The 17,743-nt window shown below is 47.4% G+C and overlaps 1 protein-coding gene across 5 annotated transcripts; it reads left to right on the top strand.

Moving 5' to 3' along the window:
- The first annotated feature begins 424 nt into the window (after positions 1–424).
- Positions 425–17,277, top strand: BCO2 (beta-carotene oxygenase 2). Of its 5 annotated transcripts, none has more exons than XM_027699405.1 (13): positions 425–725; positions 1,638–1,730; positions 7,015–7,219; positions 7,931–8,142; positions 9,588–9,703; positions 11,145–11,247; positions 12,349–12,477; positions 12,609–12,769; positions 13,273–13,440; positions 15,397–15,534; positions 15,726–15,908; positions 16,253–16,363; positions 16,625–17,277. In XM_027699405.1, the coding sequence occupies exons 1-13, from the start codon at positions 617–619 to the stop codon at positions 16,736–16,738; spliced, it is 1,842 nt and encodes a 613-aa protein (XP_027555206.1). In that variant the 5' UTR covers positions 425–616; the 3' UTR covers positions 16,739–17,277. The 5 variants fall into 5 exon arrangements, with proteins under 5 accessions (XP_027555206.1, XP_027555208.1, XP_027555209.1 ...); XM_027699408.1 differs by lacking the exon at positions 425–725 and adding an exon at positions 809–824; XM_027699406.1 differs by lacking the exon at positions 425–725 and adding an exon at positions 824–1,019.
- Positions 17,278–17,743: the final 466 nt, after the last annotated feature.

The following is a 17,743-nucleotide window of genomic DNA, read 5'->3' as shown; positions in this document are numbered from 1 at the left end:
TCCCGGAGGAAGGCTCTGTCCTAGGTCCGGCTTAGCTCGGAACAGCAGGGCACAGCCCGGTCCTTCCCCGTCGGATTCGACGGGCTAATCTGGCGTGGCAGCCAACATTCCTAAAGCCTCGAGATTCACTGAGCTGCAAAATGCTCACTCGGGTCTCGCAGCAAAACAAGACGGGTGTTTTTTTACGCGCGAACAAGAAGACAAGGCGACGGGAACCCTCGAAAGAACCGCCTTAAATCCCGGCTGCGCTGATCCGTTGCTACATCTCCCCTTTCTCTTCCCGCTCCCCAGGTACAAAAGGCACGTAGCGCTAGAGCGTTTTCCCACCGGCGGCACCGCCCCGCCAGCTCCGAGCTCACCTGGCCCAGGTGCGGCCGCCATCGGGGGCCGGGGCGGCATCCAGGACCGGCGGCAGGTCCCGGCCCGGCCGGAGCCGCGGAGCGGAGCGTGGGCAGCTGGATGGATCAAGGAATCCTTGGCAGCCCTGCCGGGACACAGCGCCCCGGCTCTTATTGTGAAAGGATGATGTCAGGCAGCTCTCTCTCATCTCCCGACACATCTCTGCTCCCGCTCACCGCCCTGGCACCGCTACCTCCGCTCCACCACCTCCGAGCCGATGCCTTCTGCCCGCCGGAATATGTTAGCCCAAATCCTTTTGCCCGCCGTCAGCCTCCTGCTTGCGCATTTGCAGTATTTCCTCTGCTGTTTGATGCAATTCATCCCAGGTAAAAAACGCATAAACAACCGAACCCTTCTGTGCTGTCGCGTTGGGAGGAGGGTTGCTGCTCCTGCTGCTGCTGCTGCTGCTGCTGCTGCTGGCAAGGGTCGGTGGAGCGATCTCACCTCCATCCATCAGAAATTCGGAGCTGAGCGACCTGAAGGGCTTTGTTAGATGCTAGAAATTCTCTGTCATTTATTGAATAGATAAACGGAGGGGCGAGGATTACAGCGGGCACGGATGGTTTCGAGCTGGAAGAGCAGTGCACAGCAGATTCCCTGCGCACGGGAGGCAGCTCTAAGTGGGCTGCGAGGGGGTGGTTTGGAGCAGGACCATTGGTGGAGCTTCCACCTGAACCTACAAGTTGGAAACTACCCCAAGGGATCTTGCATCACAACCAAACCCGGCAATTTGTGTTATCACTGCACTGCCTGAGTTGGTTTTGTTTGGGTTTTTTTTTTCGTTGATTTCGTTTGTTTTGGGTTTTGTCGGTTTGGTTTGGGGTTTTTCTTTGGTGTTTTTGTTTTGTTTTTGCTTCGTTTTGTTTTGTTTTGGTCCGAGACCTGCTTCCAGAAAATAGGAACCAGTAAAGATCGCAACTTAATTCACCAAAATTTCTGGGGTTAGGTGGTGGTGGTGGTGGTGTTTTCCTGCCCTTTAAATTCAAAGCGTTGCTCCTGGTGTATCCAAAGATCTGAAAAGTTCTCCAATCTGCCTCGTTGTGCCACCAGAACACCCCAGAGTGTAAGATCCATTTCTATTGGTGCCTTTGGGAAATGAGCAGGTATTTCATGTTCAGGAGCGTGCACTGACGCTCTCCTCCCTTGGCCAGGCCTTTCCCTGCTCCTTTCCTCCATTTCTTTTCCCCTGTGTTTCCTGTCACTTGTTTTGTGTTCTTCTCTGCTTCCTTGGCTGGTAGCGAGGCAGTGGGTGGCTGAGCCCCTGACCATGGGAAACCGAGCAGCCAGACAGGACAAGGAGCCCAGCACGGGGACCTCCCGGCGCCCACCAGGCAAGTGCAACCCCTCCAGTGCAGAAACCAGCGTGGGACACTCAGCTGAGCTGGGGAAAGGCAGAGAGGGAGGGTTGGAGCCTGCAAGGCACAGCAACTTCACTTCGGGCTGGGTCGATGGGGAAAATCCTTTTGCTTCCCGTGCTGTGCCAGCCTGTGTTTTACAGGGAATATAATGCCAGTCGTGGCTTGTGCCAGAGGATTCTCCCGAATGAAAATGATTCTCGGGGAAAGAAGAATTTTTTTGCTTCACCCTCCCTGCTTGAAGAATACCCTGAGCACTGTATTTACCAGACTTAATGCCCAGAATCACAGAATATGGAGTTGGAAAGGCTGAGCAATTAAACTGTGCAGTTGCAGGTGGAGACAAAATGGAGGTGTCCCTGTGCCCTGGAGTTGAATCTGTAGGTTAAAATCCAGGTGGATTTGCTCCCTGCGACATGATTCCAATTTTCCAGTCAGCAAATGGCTTCCGTGTTTCCTCCATCCACCAGGAGAGATTTTCTGATTTGCCCACTTTTGTTTAAGTGCAATTTAATGTCTGATCTGGGGTGGTTTCTTCTCTAGAGGAACTTTTTCAAGAGCCTCGTCCTTCATCCCACTTTTTCTGGATGTAACTCAGTGTTGGGATGTCAGTTTGCTGGGAACAGAAACAGCACCCGAAGAACTGCCAGGTTAGGATAACTCTGGAATAATTGCTCGCAATGTTTAGAAAAGAATTGAGGAAAATGTACAGGTCCGTCTTTGGCACTGCCTCTGCTCTGCTGTGCCAAAGGAAGTTTAGCTTTAAGCTTATTTTTAAACCATTAAGGTAGGATGAAGACTGCAGTTAAAAAAAAATGAGATTTCTGAGAGGGCAGGTCGTGATATTGTGCTGATTTTTAGTTTTAAAGTTTATTTTTAAATGCTTGAGGTATTTTTAAATGCTGGCGGTAGGATGGAAACCGTAGTCAAGAAATGAGATTTCTGAGAGGGCAGGTTGTAATACTGTGCTGATTTTCACTTGTTGTGTTCAGTGAGCCCCATTGCGACTGTAGAGCTTTTATTGTGTATTAAAGTTCTGCCAGCTTGAAGTGCAGCCAGAATGGAAGCCATAGATAGTTTTAATTACATGTTGTGTAACATTGCAAACGAGTCTGTCTTCTGTCTTTTGCAGAGATTGATCCTTTCTTGGGTAGCTGGAGGTTACAGTCAATTATGATTTATGACTGAAGGTGATACACCTTTTTTGCAATTGTTCAGGAAAATTACGTTAAAATAGGAATTATTTGTGTTCTGTGCACAATCATTTTTGTTCTGTTCCATGCTCAGTGCATCCAGATGGGGTGCAATGAAATGAAATAGATTTTAGGTTTATTATTCAGATTAATTTTTTTTAATCAGAAGTGCAGGATTAATTTTTTTTAAATCCTTGCACCCTCCCTTCCTCCTGGCTCTTCAGAATTATCCTGTGATAACTTGTCATGTTTCTGAAAACTTGTGTATTGCCTCATCTGGATGTCATGATTTGATTACAACTTGCATGCAATTCTCTCAGGGTCTGGAGTTCGTTTGAGTGGTTTCCAGAAGGAAAAATAATCCATTTTCTTGCTGTGCTTCTTTCTCTCTCTCTGGTCTGATAGGACGGGGTGTTCACTTCCATATTCTTGTATATAGTCCATTCTTTTGTAGACATTGTCTTGGAATGAATTCTAAGATGAATTCTTACTAGAGCAGGTTTCAAGAAGATGAGCACATGAATGGTTATCACAGGACAAGGAAAACAAAAACCTTGGCTTATTTAGGTTAGGAAGTGATACTTTTCTTCACTCTAAATACAACCCGTGGCAAACACAAACCACCAAAGCTCTGCCAGAAAAACGAGGGGGATAAACTGTCCCATGAATAAAGTCCTTCTGTAAATTGAAAGCATTTTTCTAATCAGCTGGACAATGAGCAGTTATCCAAAGAGGGGATAAGTGCCAGAAAACACAGTCATTCTTAAGATAGAGTTCATATATATGAATTTGTGGGACAGCAGCTGGGAGGGGATGACTCAGGGGGTCTTTTTTCCAGTCCTGGTCAGGCTCTTCTGTGAAGCACCTTTCCAAAATTCCCATTTACAGTGTATCTTTTGATGTAGTGCCGTCCTCAGTCATGCCATCTTTGTTCCTGCTTGGATGCAAAATGTCTCTTTAGGGACATGTTGCTCTCATTTTTAAATGCATATTTGGCATCTTTGCAAGCTGCAGCTCAGCAAAAACTGAGGCTGCATTTCTGCAAACTCTGATGGCAGTCACTGAACCTGCCAGGGGTGGGTTGACATGAAAATCTTCTACTTCTGTACAAGAAAATATTCTGTGGCACCAGTGTTGGGATCAGATTGAGTGCTTGATAAAGGATTTAATCAGAGCTTAATTGAATTCCACGAGGGGGAGGATGGAAGAGGTTGGAGGTTAATTGCTTTAGCTACACAGACTGAATTCTTAGATTTTTAATCTTTTTCCATCTGTTTTCTTATCTCTTTTCTTATCTCTTTTTTAAAAATCTTAATTACCTCTTACAATAATTATATTATTATCGTATTAGAGAGCTAAAGAAGGATTTGGGTATTGGCAAATTGAAGAAATACCTGGAAGGAATCTGGCAGTTTGCCTTCCTGCAGGCCTGACCCCCACCCTGTTCGTGGCTGTTCTAAAGAAGCAAGCTCAGAAAAATGCTGTGTGCCAGCTGGGCTCTTTTGCAGATATTCTGTCTGAAACAGCAAGATGTAGATGGGAGCAAATAGTTTCATTCCAAAAATCCAGGTGCTGAGAGCTGCACAAAAAGCCAGGAGACAGAGGAGCTAACTAAAAAAAATAAGCTTTTATTGGAATAAAAGGGAGAGATGTAATTCCAAGGGCTGTTTTCTTCTTCCCAATATCCTGTGCCGTGAGGAACTTCCCCAGGATTACTGAGCCACCCTTTTGGCTGTGCTGGCTCAGCCACCCAGGGCCAGCTCTCTGAGCCTCTTGACCCTCCCTAGACCAGGTTAAAAACCTTTGCAGCTTCTTCTCCTAATGCCAAAAATATCTTGCCTTCTTCCTGACTGCTACACGGGTGACAACAAAGAAACAGGATCAAAAGTTTCATCATCTCCATTTGACTGTTTGTTGGTCACTGGAAATTGGGAGGATCATCTGAGCAGAAGTTTAGCAGAAGTTTGGGGCCCGATTTCTACGTAGCATAACTTCAGGTTTTCCTTCTTTCTCCTCTAGCTGGGAAACCCAGACTTCTGGGGCTTTAGAGATTCTTATCTCTGTGTGGTGTCTCCTTTTGCAAACTAACCAGACAGGGGATTCCAAATGTTATTTCATATGGAGACAAGTGAAGACTCTTGGGGTTTGGCTCTTATCCTTGCTAAAGCTGTGAGTAAAAGCCAAGTCTAGGGCAATTTTTTGGTTTATTTGTTTTGAATTAATTTACTCTTTTAGTTTCTGAAAACTCCTTTTCCCTTCAGGCATCCAAATAATTACTTCTGGATTTCCCCGAGTCAATAAATCATGCAATTGTCTGGATATTGTTGGAAAATCCTCTATCCGAGCCCTACAAAATCCTACTAATCCTAAAAATTGATGTAATTCTTTCTTCATTTTTGGTAGAGGAATTTCCAAGATTCCCTTAACCCTTTCTGGATTTATACATCATGACCCATGCTTTAAAAATATGTCCTAAATACTTAACTTCAGTCTCTACCATTTGAGCTTTGTTTTTAGAGACTCTCAATCCTTTTTTGGCTAAAAAGTTCTCAGTGGAGTCTTCTACTGGTTCTCTGTCCTTCCCTGAGATAAATTAATCATCCACATCCTGAAACAACCTTGTGGAGGTAATGAGAACTCATTTAAAGGTTTTTGTGAGGTTTGTCCAAATCAAACAAGGGATTCAGTGTATCCCTGTGGCAACAGTCCAAGGAAGTTGTTGCTTAATTGCTTTCCCTCCTTCTTGTTCCCACTCAAAGGCAGAGGATGGTTTTCTACCATCGGTAATTGGACAACTCCAAAATGCATCCTTTCAGTGTGGTACAGAATAAGAACAGTGAGAAGAGGGAATTTGATTCAGAAAAGTATGAGGACCAGGAGCTGTTGGGTGTCTGGGCTTAACTATTTTGTTAATTATTCTTAAATCTTGAGCCATCTGGAGGAATACAAGAACTGTCACCCTTTTTGGCAGATCCCCTATCTGGCTTTTTGCCCCTCCTTGGGCACTGACCTTTTGCCACCCTTGGGCATTTTCCTTTTGCTTCCAACTTTGTGCTACAGCCTTTGCAGGAACACCCCCTTATTCCTTCCAGTTTCAGAGGCTGACAGGTAAATTGGGCAGGGCTCCTCTTAGTCACCTGGGCTGAGGAGTGGAGGCTGGAAGCAGCAGTGGTGAAGGTGGCTGGTAAAACCAGAACTAATTGCTGTTGCAAGTTCAGTAAATGGTCTGGAATTCCTGCAGTGTGTGGAGTTGTCTGTACCAGAGCTGCTCAGGCTTGGATTTCTGTGCCACGCTGTCCTTTTGGTCAGGATTCCACTTAGAGCTCAGTTCAAGGTTAGTTCAGTGGTCTTAGGGACAGAGGCAAAGCAGCTCCAGTGCCCTGTGGACAGGGAGCCTTGGCAGGAAAGGCAACAGGTAAATCCACCTCTGCAGCTAAATGGATTGCTCAAACAATCCTTGTGTTGATGAGGCTTTGCAAACCAGGCCGTTGGAGCCAATGACTGACATCACTGTGAGTTCACAGCATTCCAATCAGTTCATGCTTTCCTGGTGCTTTTGTCCTGGAACTGTGACCAACCAGGGGGTTATTGCAGTCAAACAAGAGGCTCCATCAGAAATTATCCCTTTCTGCTACTGCTTATTTACTTGCCAAACCAAATCTTTTGTCCTGTCCTGTAAATGTCCTTCAGCTCAGTTGCATTTGTGTTCTTCCTGATTGCCATTTTTGGGGGGGATTGCAGTTATTTTTCTTTTTTCCTTTTTTTTCCCCCCCTTTTCTTTCAGTTATTTACGAAATCAATTGCAAATAGAAGTTTCTGCAGTTAAAAGTTATCATTGTATATTTTATTACCTCCTTTGGTGTCTCTCTCATGGGTTAACTACAGTAGAGTTAAATCCACTGGATTTTGAGCTCCCTGAGGATGTGTGGGGTTATTGTGGGAACACAGCTTCACCCTGAGCATCCACTCCAGCCTGGCTGCTGAATGCTGTTCCAAACTCAACCTCTAGCAATTGTCACCTTATTACAGGGAAAATCCTAATTTCTTTAGTTTTGTTTTTGTTGCAGGTTTCAAGAATTACCTTCCCAGCCCACCCAAAGAGCAAATCCTCTGCCACAGACCCAGGGGGCTGCAATGCATCTCCCCCTTAGTGCAGAGCATGGAGGAGACCCCTGAGCCCATCCCAGCCAAGGTCAAAGGGCACATTCCCAAATGGATCAGTGGCAATCTCCTGAGAACTGGCCCTGGGAAGTTCGAGTTTGGCAATGACAGGTGAGTCTCCTTCGAGTGAGTCTGTGAAATTGTTCTGGCCTGAGCTCTGCCTGAACCTAAAGGGGATCCCAGAATGTCTCACCACTATTTGGAGCACCTTGACATTTCTTTTTCAGCAAGGGGAGGAAGAAATACTTATCTCATTCTTTTGAGAACAGGAGCTCCCTCATTTGGGAACTGCCAGCTGAGAGCTAAAGGCTTCTCCTTGTGCTGTTGGGCTTTCAGCAGGAATTTCTATTGGACATTCTCTTCCCTGTGCAGGAGTCTTTGCAGGGTGATTGCTTTGCCAGTACAGAGTATTTCCCCCCAAACATACACAAACCAATTTCAGACTTCACCTCCCACAGCTGCAAATACACTTGTTTTGTTTCACTCAGTTCAAATGTTTTCCCAAACAAAGCTGCACCTGGTTCAGTGTTCATGGGATCTGGGCATTACCTTTTACAAATAATAAAAGCCTAAAGGCAAGAGGGAACAGTAGATCAGAACTTCATGTAGTGCCTAATTCCAGTGGTCTTACTGACTTCTTACTCACCTCTTATCTCTTATTAACCTCTAATTGCTAATAACCTCTAAATACATATTTTTATCTCTTTTTGATCTCTTTTTAATATTTGTTTCTCTCTGTTTTCTTATCTCTTATCCCTCTTTAAAACCTCTTCGTTATCTCACTTATCTCTTTTTTTATCCATCGCTCGTAACTTCTGGAAGCTTTAACCACTGGTTTGATGGCATGGCTCTGCTGCACCAGTTCCAGCTGAGGGATGGCAGGGTGTCCTACAGGAGCAGATTCCTGCAGAGCAATTCCTACCTGACCAACAGGCAGCACAACCGCATCGTGCTCTCGGAATTCGGGACCTTGGCAATGCCAGACCCCTGCAAGAGCCTCTTCGGGCGCTTCATGTCACGCTTCGAGATGCCACGTAAGGGGGTCTCTAAAAAAAGAAATTATCTGGGGGAGCCTGTGGTTGTTTGTGAAGGGAGGAGTGAGGAAGCTTGGTGGGCTTATTGTGAGCCCGTGGTTTTCCTCAGCGTGTGCCCCCATGGGAATAACGACAGCAAAAATGATGGAAGTGGGTGTCAGGCTGGGCTGGCAGAGGCACGTTCAGTTCAGTGTGCCACCTCGGGTCACCTGCTTCCAGTTTGTTGCGAGTTTCCAGCAGAAATCTGCTTCCAAAGAACAGCCTGTGCAGTGCTGGTAATGAGCATTACAACCTGGTGCTCTACCTGGGACACAGCTTTGCCCTTAAAACGCTTTGCCTTGCTAAGCTCGTAGGGTAAGTGGGCTAATCCTCCCCTTCCTAGACTAAGGTGCAGATTATATGAGTAGGGTGAGAGGTGGTATTGCACAGGAGAGGAAGTTCCATTGCCTGTAGGATCCTATGTGTGTCAGGGAAGAAATTGGCTTAATGGAGCAGAGGACTTCCCACTAAAACCAGAATGGACCTGAAGTTTGCAGCTTTTTGCTCATGGTGTGACCATTTTCTGCTTCTTACCTTCCCTGAGGAGATGGACCCCATCCTGACATATCATCTGTTCTCGAGTGAAGCTCCCCAGCTCCCCAGCCCAGCTCTCTCAGTACATTTCAGAACTATCTACATCCCCCTTTCCTTTTCCAAGCTCCAGCAGGTTGTTCCCACCCCCCTCCTTGCCTGTTGGACTCTTCACACACTTAGAGGGAATTCCTCACTCCAAGAAGAGCTGTCCTCTGGGTTTTTCCTCTCCCAGCCTCAGGCTGTGTGTTCAGCACACACACAGCATTCAGCTGTGGGAACAGCTTTTCCCTCAGCTCTTCCCAGCCCCCTGGTAGTGAATCCCATCTCCCCTTGGAGCAGCAGGAGCAGCTCTGGTGGCTCTGTGTGTCTGTAGCTCTCAAAAGGCATCTCCCTGACTCAGTTTTAGAAAGAAAGGGAATAGGGAAGCAGAAGCTTTCCTTGTCCCACACAAAGAGCATCCCTGCCTTCCCCTCAGCCCAGGTTGTAGCTTCAAGTCCTGCCTCTTGTTTCCAGTGCTATAAATCAAACGTGGCACTCTTCATGTGGCTTTTAGAGGAGGGGACTTTGGCTGGGGAGGGAGAAATAAGAATATGAACAAATAAGAGGTCAGGAGCTAAGGGCATAGAGAAATAGGAAGATCACCTTGGCTTCACTGCAGTGATTTCTGTGAGGACTACTCCTTGTCCCTTTAACCCGAGTTCACCTGCACAGACAGTTCCCTGAGTGCCTTTGTAGATTAGTGAGGTATTTCTAATCAGCCACAGAGGAATTAATGTCATTGCAAATGGGTTTATTGTTTAAACATGTGTAACTTGAGATAATGTGACATGAGCTCGAGCAGAGCTGTGCCCAACCCCAGGATTCTGTTTCAGGACCCAGTGACAATGCCAATGTGAACTACGTGCTGTATAAAGGAGATTATTACATCAGCAGTGAGAACATCTTCATGTACAAGGTGGACCCAGAAACGCTTGAAACGAAGGAAAAGGTGTGGGCAGGTGGGATGAGGGGACTGTGGCACAGAACCCTTAGCTGGTGGGACAGAATCTGCTGCTTCTAAGAGCAGCTTAGATTCCAAAAGATTTTGTCTGGGCCACAGCCATGAGCATCTCTTCGTGCCTGAGGCCCTGAAAAATCTGCTCAGCAGGCAGGCAGCTCTCGTGGCTGAGATGCAGTCACTGCCCACTGTGGCAAGGAAGGGGAGACACAGATGCAGGTCTGGGCACAGCTCCACTCTTCCTGTGCTCTCACTGCATGTCTGGGCTTGTCTGCACCCACCAGTGTGTGAAAAGTGCACCCAGGAAAAAGGTCATCACTGATCTCAGACCTGCACTCCTCCCTGTCACTTCATCTCCCTTCCCTTTTTCTGCCTTTCACGTCTGTTTAAACACTGCAGAACTGCCCTTCAAGGTCTGGGCTAAAACCCTCTTGCAAATGAGTTAATTCAATGTAAAGTCAACTCAAAGTTCAGCTGCCCCTTTATTTTCTCCCCTGATAGCAAATGAACAGAAAGTCAGAGCAGCTTTTCCCCGTGTCCTGAGCATCATCTCCCAGGACTGTGGCTGCATTTGGCAGCATAAGCTCTGTGTCCCCCTGGCTGCACCCTTAGAGGGGATTTGGGTGTTTAATTGTGAGAAGGATTCTGCCTTCCTAAATCAGGATTAACTCCTGTGCCTGTGTGTTAACCACGGACTGCTCAATACCACAAAATGCTCAGTGCACCCTCAGGTCCTGAGGGAAGCATTCCAGGAGTCCCTCTCTTCCTCCAGGATCAGCAGTGAGTCATGAGGAAACTCAGTTTACACACTGAAATGAAGAGTTGGGTGATTGGTTTGATCTGGTTTGTAAACCAGAGTGCAGTGATGGGAAGACACGTGGGGATTTTTAGGTTGAGTGTTCAGCTCTGTTGAGCCATCTTGCCATTAAAGAAAAAAAAAATCCCCTTTAGCTGCTTTTTTTAAATGCAGACTGTTATTTTTGGGCTAAGTGAAGAAATGGAAGGGATGATTTCACATCTAAACTCTCCAATCTGAGATGGGACCTGGTTTTCTAAGCTTCTGGTGTTAGAAAACTTGGTGATTCTTTGGGGCAGTGACTGTCTCTTCACACATGTCTGTCTGTGCTTATTGCATGGGCTCCCAGCTAAACTGCTTACATGGGAACATTCCCACTGTGTCACTTGTGCCAGTTGGAATGTTCGTGTCTCCCAAGGAATGGCTTGTGCTGGCAGGACTAACACAGAGAGAAATATCATTAATTTTCAAGGATTTCAGGAAGGCTACAGGCAAATTGAAGAGTTAAGTCCAACTCCCACATTATTAGCAATGAATAAAGTCTGCTTTTCTTCCTCAGGCTTCCATGGAAGCCTGTGGCTCTCTCCAGAGCAGCAGGGGAGTTCTGCACTGACTGAAAATCCTTGGCATTTGCAGGTGGACTGGAGCCAGTTCATTGCAGTGAATGGGGCCACTGCTCATCCTCACTACGAGTCTGATGGGACAACCTACAACATGGGCAATTCCTATGGGAAACATGGTAAGCTGGGCCTGCCTGGGGGGCAGGGGGCACAGGACACTCCTTGGTGCTGTTCCAAGGAGCAGTTGTGGAAGAAACATCTGAAGAGGCCCTGAAGTTGCTGTTTCTCTTTGGGTCAAAGGGGTGAGGAGCCAGGTGGGTTCTGTTTTGCAGTGCCAGTCAGTCCCACAACAGTGGCCTCTCTCAGCATTTAGTTTCAGCTCCATCTGACTTTGGCCTGTGAATATCCAACAGGTTCTCCTCTCCTGAGCTTTGCTGGGAAAAGGGAGAATGATTTTTTGAGTCCCATCTTCACTTACAGTGACTGGCTTTTGATGAGCACCACACAGGTTCATGCAGGAGAGAAGGTGGAATTTATTAGTCACCTGGCTACACTACAGCAAAGCTGAATTTTATGGGATATTTCTCTTCTTCTCAAAACAATGAGCATCTAGTTGGGACCTAATTCCATTGCCGTGGCTGCCCAGGGCTGGCATTCACTGCTGGTGATGTGAAATCCTGCTTTTGCAGGTGCCTGAGGTCTCTGAAAACAGCCACTGCCCTTTATTGTGATTCCTCAGGCTGGTTTCAGTTCACTCCACAGTTTCCCAGTTTTGATCATTTTTCATTCATGCTGCTTTCATTTCCTTTTGCCCTGAGCAATCTCCAGCTTTGTAGCACATGCTTTTTTTTCAGCTGGAGAGACCAAACTCTAGATTATTCAAACATGCCATTCTTTCCTGCCCACGTGCTCAGATTTATTAACTGAGCATCACCAAGGCTCAGAGTTTTCATTTCCTGTGATACCCAAGCTATGAACTTGGTTTTGTTCTTGATCCTGCTATTATGGGATAACCTAAGGAATGCACTGCAGACAGTAAAATGAGCTGGCACTCTACCAGCCTGAGAAGATCCTTCTTTTTTCAGTCTTTTGTTTTGTTTTGCTAAATAATCCTCTGTAGATTGTTTTATTGACTTGATGACAGGCTGTTGATTTTTCTACTCAGTGAAACTATGACTGTGGTTTCCAGTGCTCTTGGGAAATGGGAAGGACAGAGCCTGACTTTGGTTTTCTGCCTGTGAACAGTCTCAGTGGTGCTGAACACCCTTTGTCCCCTCCAGGGTCCAGCTATAACATCATCCGGGTCCCTCCACAGAGCTCAAGCTGCACTGACACGTTGGAGGGAGCAAAAGTGCTGTGCTCCATCCCTCCCATGGACAGGGCAAAACCATCCTACTATCACAGCTTTGGTGAGAAACCTTTCCATCTCAGACTCTGGGGGTTTGGGCTGCTGGGAGGCAGAAAGGGCTGCCCACTGCCCTCTGCCCCTGGGGTGTTTTCCCATCTCATACCTGGATTTCTCCTTCCTTTCTCTTTTCAGGAATGACTGAAAACTACATCATTTTCATTGAGCAACCCCTCAAGCTGAACCTGTTCCAGATTGTCACTTCCAAGCTCTGTGGCAAAACCATTTGTGATGGGATAAGCTGGGAGCCTCAGTACAACACCTACTTCCACGTGGTGAACAAGCACACTGGGGAGGTAGGTGCATCTCTGGCCTCTGCAGCAGCTGCTCTGGAACCTTAGATCCCAAGAGGAGAGTGCCTGGCAGCAGCCACAGGGAGCTGGATGAATCAGTCCAGGAGGTACTGCAATACAGGCTTTAAAGCATGGGTGTAAATTCATTAGAAATGGGATTACTTCCTGCAGATCCCTCTCTGTTGATTCATTTCTTTGCCAGCCCTAAAAGAACAGGCAGAAATAAGCAGCTTGGGGCTCATGAGACTCAAATGCAGGGGTATAAAAGGTCAGTCCCAGCCTGGGACAGATGCTCTAGGGAGGGAGTCAGGACATCAAGGGGCCTGGCCTGGCCTGATTTTGGCTTTTCTTCATCTGTTTTTGCCTAGTTACTGTCTTAAAGCAGCCATTCTGTAGCAACACGAGGCAGATCCCAAGGCATGGGGGATGAAATGAGAGTGTGAAAGCCTTTGAGGGGTGGCTGGGAGCTTTAGAGAGGAGCCTGAGCCTGCCCTGTGTCCCTGCAGGTGCTGCCAGGGCAGTGGTACACGAAGCCCTTTGTCACCTTCCACCAAATCAATGCCTTTGAGGACTGTGGCTGCGTGGTGCTGGATCTGTGCTGCCAGGACGATGGCACCAGCCTGGCCATGTACAAACTGCAGAACCTGAGGAGGGCTGGGGAGGCTCTGGACCAGGTGAGACCTCTGCCTCTGTTTCCCCAGGCTCTGATGCTGGGCCAGTTCCTTTTCTGCAGCAAGGCTCAGGCTGCTGGAATGGAGAGCACCACGAGGCCAAGGATGGGACCTGGGGAAAGGACCCACAGCTGTATAAAAACTAAAATGGGGATCTAATGATCTGCTGGTTTCCTTCTTTATAAATCTCTTAGCAGATAATCTCCATGGAGTGTTCCCTTGAAACATTTCAAACTAGTGTGTGACACAGAGCCCCAGAACCTGCCAAACGTCCTCCTGGTTTAAAACCTTGCTTTTAATCATATTCGTTTTCCTCATCTCAGTGTAATAATATTTTTCCCCCAAGAAATTATGCAAGGCAAGTTTTTGCACGGCTTCAAAAAGGGAAGAAGGCACCCTGTTCTTTAAAGGCATTACTTCACAGAAGTGGCATTGATTAGGAAAATCAGAGAAACACCAACCCCACGGAAGCCCCGGCGTTGTCACCTCACAACAGCACGTTCTAATAAATTACTTATTTTACCCAGCTCTGTCACAAGCCCCATTTGAGGCCGTGCTGGAGGCATTATTTTGCATAGGTCACACGTGGGGGAGGCAGGGGTGCTCTCAGTGTCTCACACTGCAGATGTGCTGGGTGGAAACCCGCCGTGCCCTGCATGCCCGGGCAGGTCTGAACTTCCTCCCGCTGCGTTCTGAGCTGTCTAGAACCCAGTCAGATCTGACCTGAGAACACTACAGCTGTCTCCCTGCCAGGTCATTTCGTTCTGCTTTCCTTTGTTTGGTTGGTTTTCTTTTTCAAGCATGTCTTGAACATGAAGTTAATACGACCTCGTGCTTTGCAAACTGATCCCAGCTTTTGTCCCTCCTTCCCTGAGCACAAACCAGCCAGGGTTGGATCTGGCTGAAGGTGTCCCTGTTTCCAACACCCACATTCTCTAACTGACAAGCACATAACCATTAAACTGTACACACACACACACACAGGGGAGTGCAAGTCATTTCAGAACAGAGCCTTAAACTCACAGCTCCTCAGAAGCCCAAGGCATGACTGAGCATGACTTGCCCCTGAGCCATGCTTTAGTGCTTTTGCTTGCTCACTAAACCATAATTTATCTGGCAGAGTTCCTCAGCCGACTTACTGGGGTTACATGAACCATAAAAGCTTTGAAAACAGGGTTTCAGGATTAACACATATGATTAAGGTGAAGTTTCACGTTGCACTGGTGAGTTACAGACTGAAATAACCGAAAACCACCCAAGTAGGGCCCTTGTCACCTGTTTTATTTAGAAGGCTTAATATATGGGAATATGATGGGTTCTAAACTTGGCTTGGACAGAACTTCAGTGGCAATGGTGGAATCATTCCTCTCGTGCAACCCCCTGGATGTCTGTCTCACTGGGGGCTGCTGGTTTGCTCTCCCCTTTGCTCCCCAAGTACATCCATCCTTCCCCTGGACTTCCAAACATGAATCCTTGTGTACCTGAGAATGGAAGAGGGAAATCCTGCAGGATAACTTCAGGCTTTGAACTGAGGTACAGCAGTCTCCTGCTTGCCTTACCATCTGGAGGAGAAGGAGACTTATCCAGAGAGTGATGGAGAGCAATGTAAGTGTTCCAAATAAATATAGTGCAGTGTGTGTCCCAGTGCTGAATTTGGAAGATAATGGAGGGATTTGCATACCCAACTCAGTATTAATTAATTAATTAATCCTGTGAAAGCAATGCTGACCCTTTCAATTGCTTGTCTTTTTGTTTTCTACTCTAATGCTGGAAGGTGCAGAGAACTTCTTTCTATGATGTTTTACCTTGCCAGAACTGGGTAAAACACACAGCAGAAAGAAGACAATGATTTTAGGGCTGGGAGGAATGTCTCAAACTTCTGAATTGTTCCCCAAAAATGCATTTAGCCTTCAATGTCTCTGCTCTCTCCATGCCCATGACTTGCTGTCTCTGTGACAGGTTTATGCCTCGCTCCCCCGAGCTTTCCCTCGCCGCTTTGTGCTCCCTCTGCACGTGGATCCAGACACACCCGTGGGCAAAAACCTGAACCCACTGCCTTATACCCTGGCAAGGGCTGTGAAAGATGCAGATGGAAAGGTGTGTATTGAAGACCCACAGAACTGTGGGGAGATTGCCTGCACCAGTTGTCATCCCGTGCCATTGTCTTCCCAGATCTTTTTTCGTCCCCGTTCCCAGAACGTTTCTTCCCCACGATGGTGGTGGGACCAGTCAGGTCTTCTGCCCTGTCAGAGCTAAACCAACACCTGTGTAATGCATATTTCTTCTAGGTCTGGTGCACACATGAAAATCTCCACCCTGAGGGCTTTGAAAAGGTCGGGGGTTTGGAGTTCCCCCACATCAACTACTCCCGGTCCAACGGGAGGAGGTACCGCTACTTCTACGGGTGTGGATTCGGGCATTTGGTCGGAGATTCCTTGATGAAGGTTGATGTGGAGACCAAGAATTTCAAGGTGAATTGGAGTCAGATTATCCTTTTTCAGTTCTACTGAATTGGCTTTGAAAATATGTCATTTACCGGGGGCTTTGGGGGTCTTTGTCCTGGCGGGTCTGGGATGAGATTCCTAATTTCCTCTCCTACCCTGTGAATGTGACACACTTACCCAACAGGAGAGGATGGCACCATCATAGTGCTGCAATCCAAGGGATTAATTCAAAGGTTGAACTCTTAAGTTTCTTGGAGCACAGAGTGTGCCTGGGTATCTTTGTGGGGAGCACTCTAACTCGCAGCTCTGCTAACTGTAGCAGACAAGTATTAATGAAATGAAGCTCATCCATATGTCCCTGTGCTTGCTAGATTTGGCAGGAGGATGGATCCTACCCCTCAGAGCCTGTGTTTGTGCCAGTGCCTAATGCCACAGCAGAGGACAGTGGAGTCATCTTGTCTGTTGTGGTCTCCCCCACTGAGGTAACTTACTGTTGGTAGTTTTTCAAAGTCACAAAGCATTAGTTAACTTTTTAAACCCCAGAACCCAGCTGGAGGCTCCCTGGCAGATAGTTCCTTGCTCCCCAGGAGTGTTCCTTGGAATGTCAGTGCTTCTTGAGTGGCTCCTGTGACTGCCAGTGCTCCTGGCCAGCTTGAGCTGTGTGGCCTGGTGGGACATTTGGGCTGCAGAGTGAAATGAGGTTCAGCCCGGCCATTCATTCTGCCTTTCTTCTCCTCCTGCAGAACCAAAGTGCTTTCCTGCTTGTCCTGGATGCAGAGACCTTCCGAGAGCTGGGGCGAGCAGAGGTCCCGGTGCAAATGCCTTATGGATTCCACGGCATCTTCACTGCCCACTGACCACACACCTCAGCACCTCCTGTCACTCAGGGCCAAGCCAGGCTCAGAAAGAAACCTCTGCTGCTTTTACCTCTCACTTTTGCATCATGTCGGGGATGAGGGAACTGCTTTTTCTCTACCATAACCTCTGAGTTACTCCTGTGTTCCTAACGATACCCAGCCAAGGGGATGAGGGAGGCAGAGCCCCTTCATTCAGCAGCCCCACTGCTTTATCTTAATTTTTTTACTATTTTGATAGACCAGCTAGCAGCAGTTCACAAAGGTTGCAAGGGAGAAAATGGAAATCTTCTTTGGCAGCAGTGTGCTCTGAAGGGGAGGGAACATTGGTGCTGGGGGCAGTGACTTTGGCTGAAGGCAGAGGAGAGGAGTAAAACCAACCTGCACTGGATGGGCCCAGTGAAGGGGTGTAATTCCACCCCCACTGCAGACAGGTTGCCTTCAGTGGACTCCAGGAGGTAGATGCAGGTGCTCACAGCAGCTGTACTTGTGCTTTTCTCTGTACACTGGCAGTGCCCTCAAATAAAACCTGGTGAAGTCTCTTCCTCTCTCTCCCTGCCCTCACCTGGTCACATCCATGACACATCACTACACTCCTGCTTTAACAGCAGAGCTGGATGGCTCTGCTGGCTCAGGGTTCCTGCCCTCCTCCCAGTTCAACCAGTATGAAACACCAGTATGAAACATGTAGAACTCCCCTGTGGCCTTGGTATCCCTTTGGCTGTAAGTAGAGCAGATCAAATTCCAGCTCTAATCCAGGCTCCTCCTGCTGTTGGAGGTGGGTAGGTGTGCCAGGGGAAGCCCTGGGCAGCAGCTCACGTGCAGGCTCTGTCTGTAAGTACCCTGTGAAGAGGGAAGGCTTCAGGGGACTGGATTCCCCTCCTGGCTTAAAGACTTCTTATATTTCTTCATTGTGAGAAGCCCGGAGAATGATTCGAACCATTTTCCTCCAGCAAAATATGAGCTCTTGTGCTCCAGGGGCTTTATCTCTTCAGACCGTTCTTCACC

This window comes from Neopelma chrysocephalum, unplaced genomic scaffold, assembly GCF_003984885.1.
Source record: "Neopelma chrysocephalum unplaced genomic scaffold, ASM398488v2 Primary Assembly neopelma1_138, whole genome shotgun sequence".
NCBI lineage: Eukaryota > Metazoa > Chordata > Aves > Passeriformes > Pipridae > Neopelma > Neopelma chrysocephalum.
The sequence above is the reverse complement of the archived record's forward strand: the minus strand, read 5'-3'. Positions and strand labels throughout refer to the sequence as shown.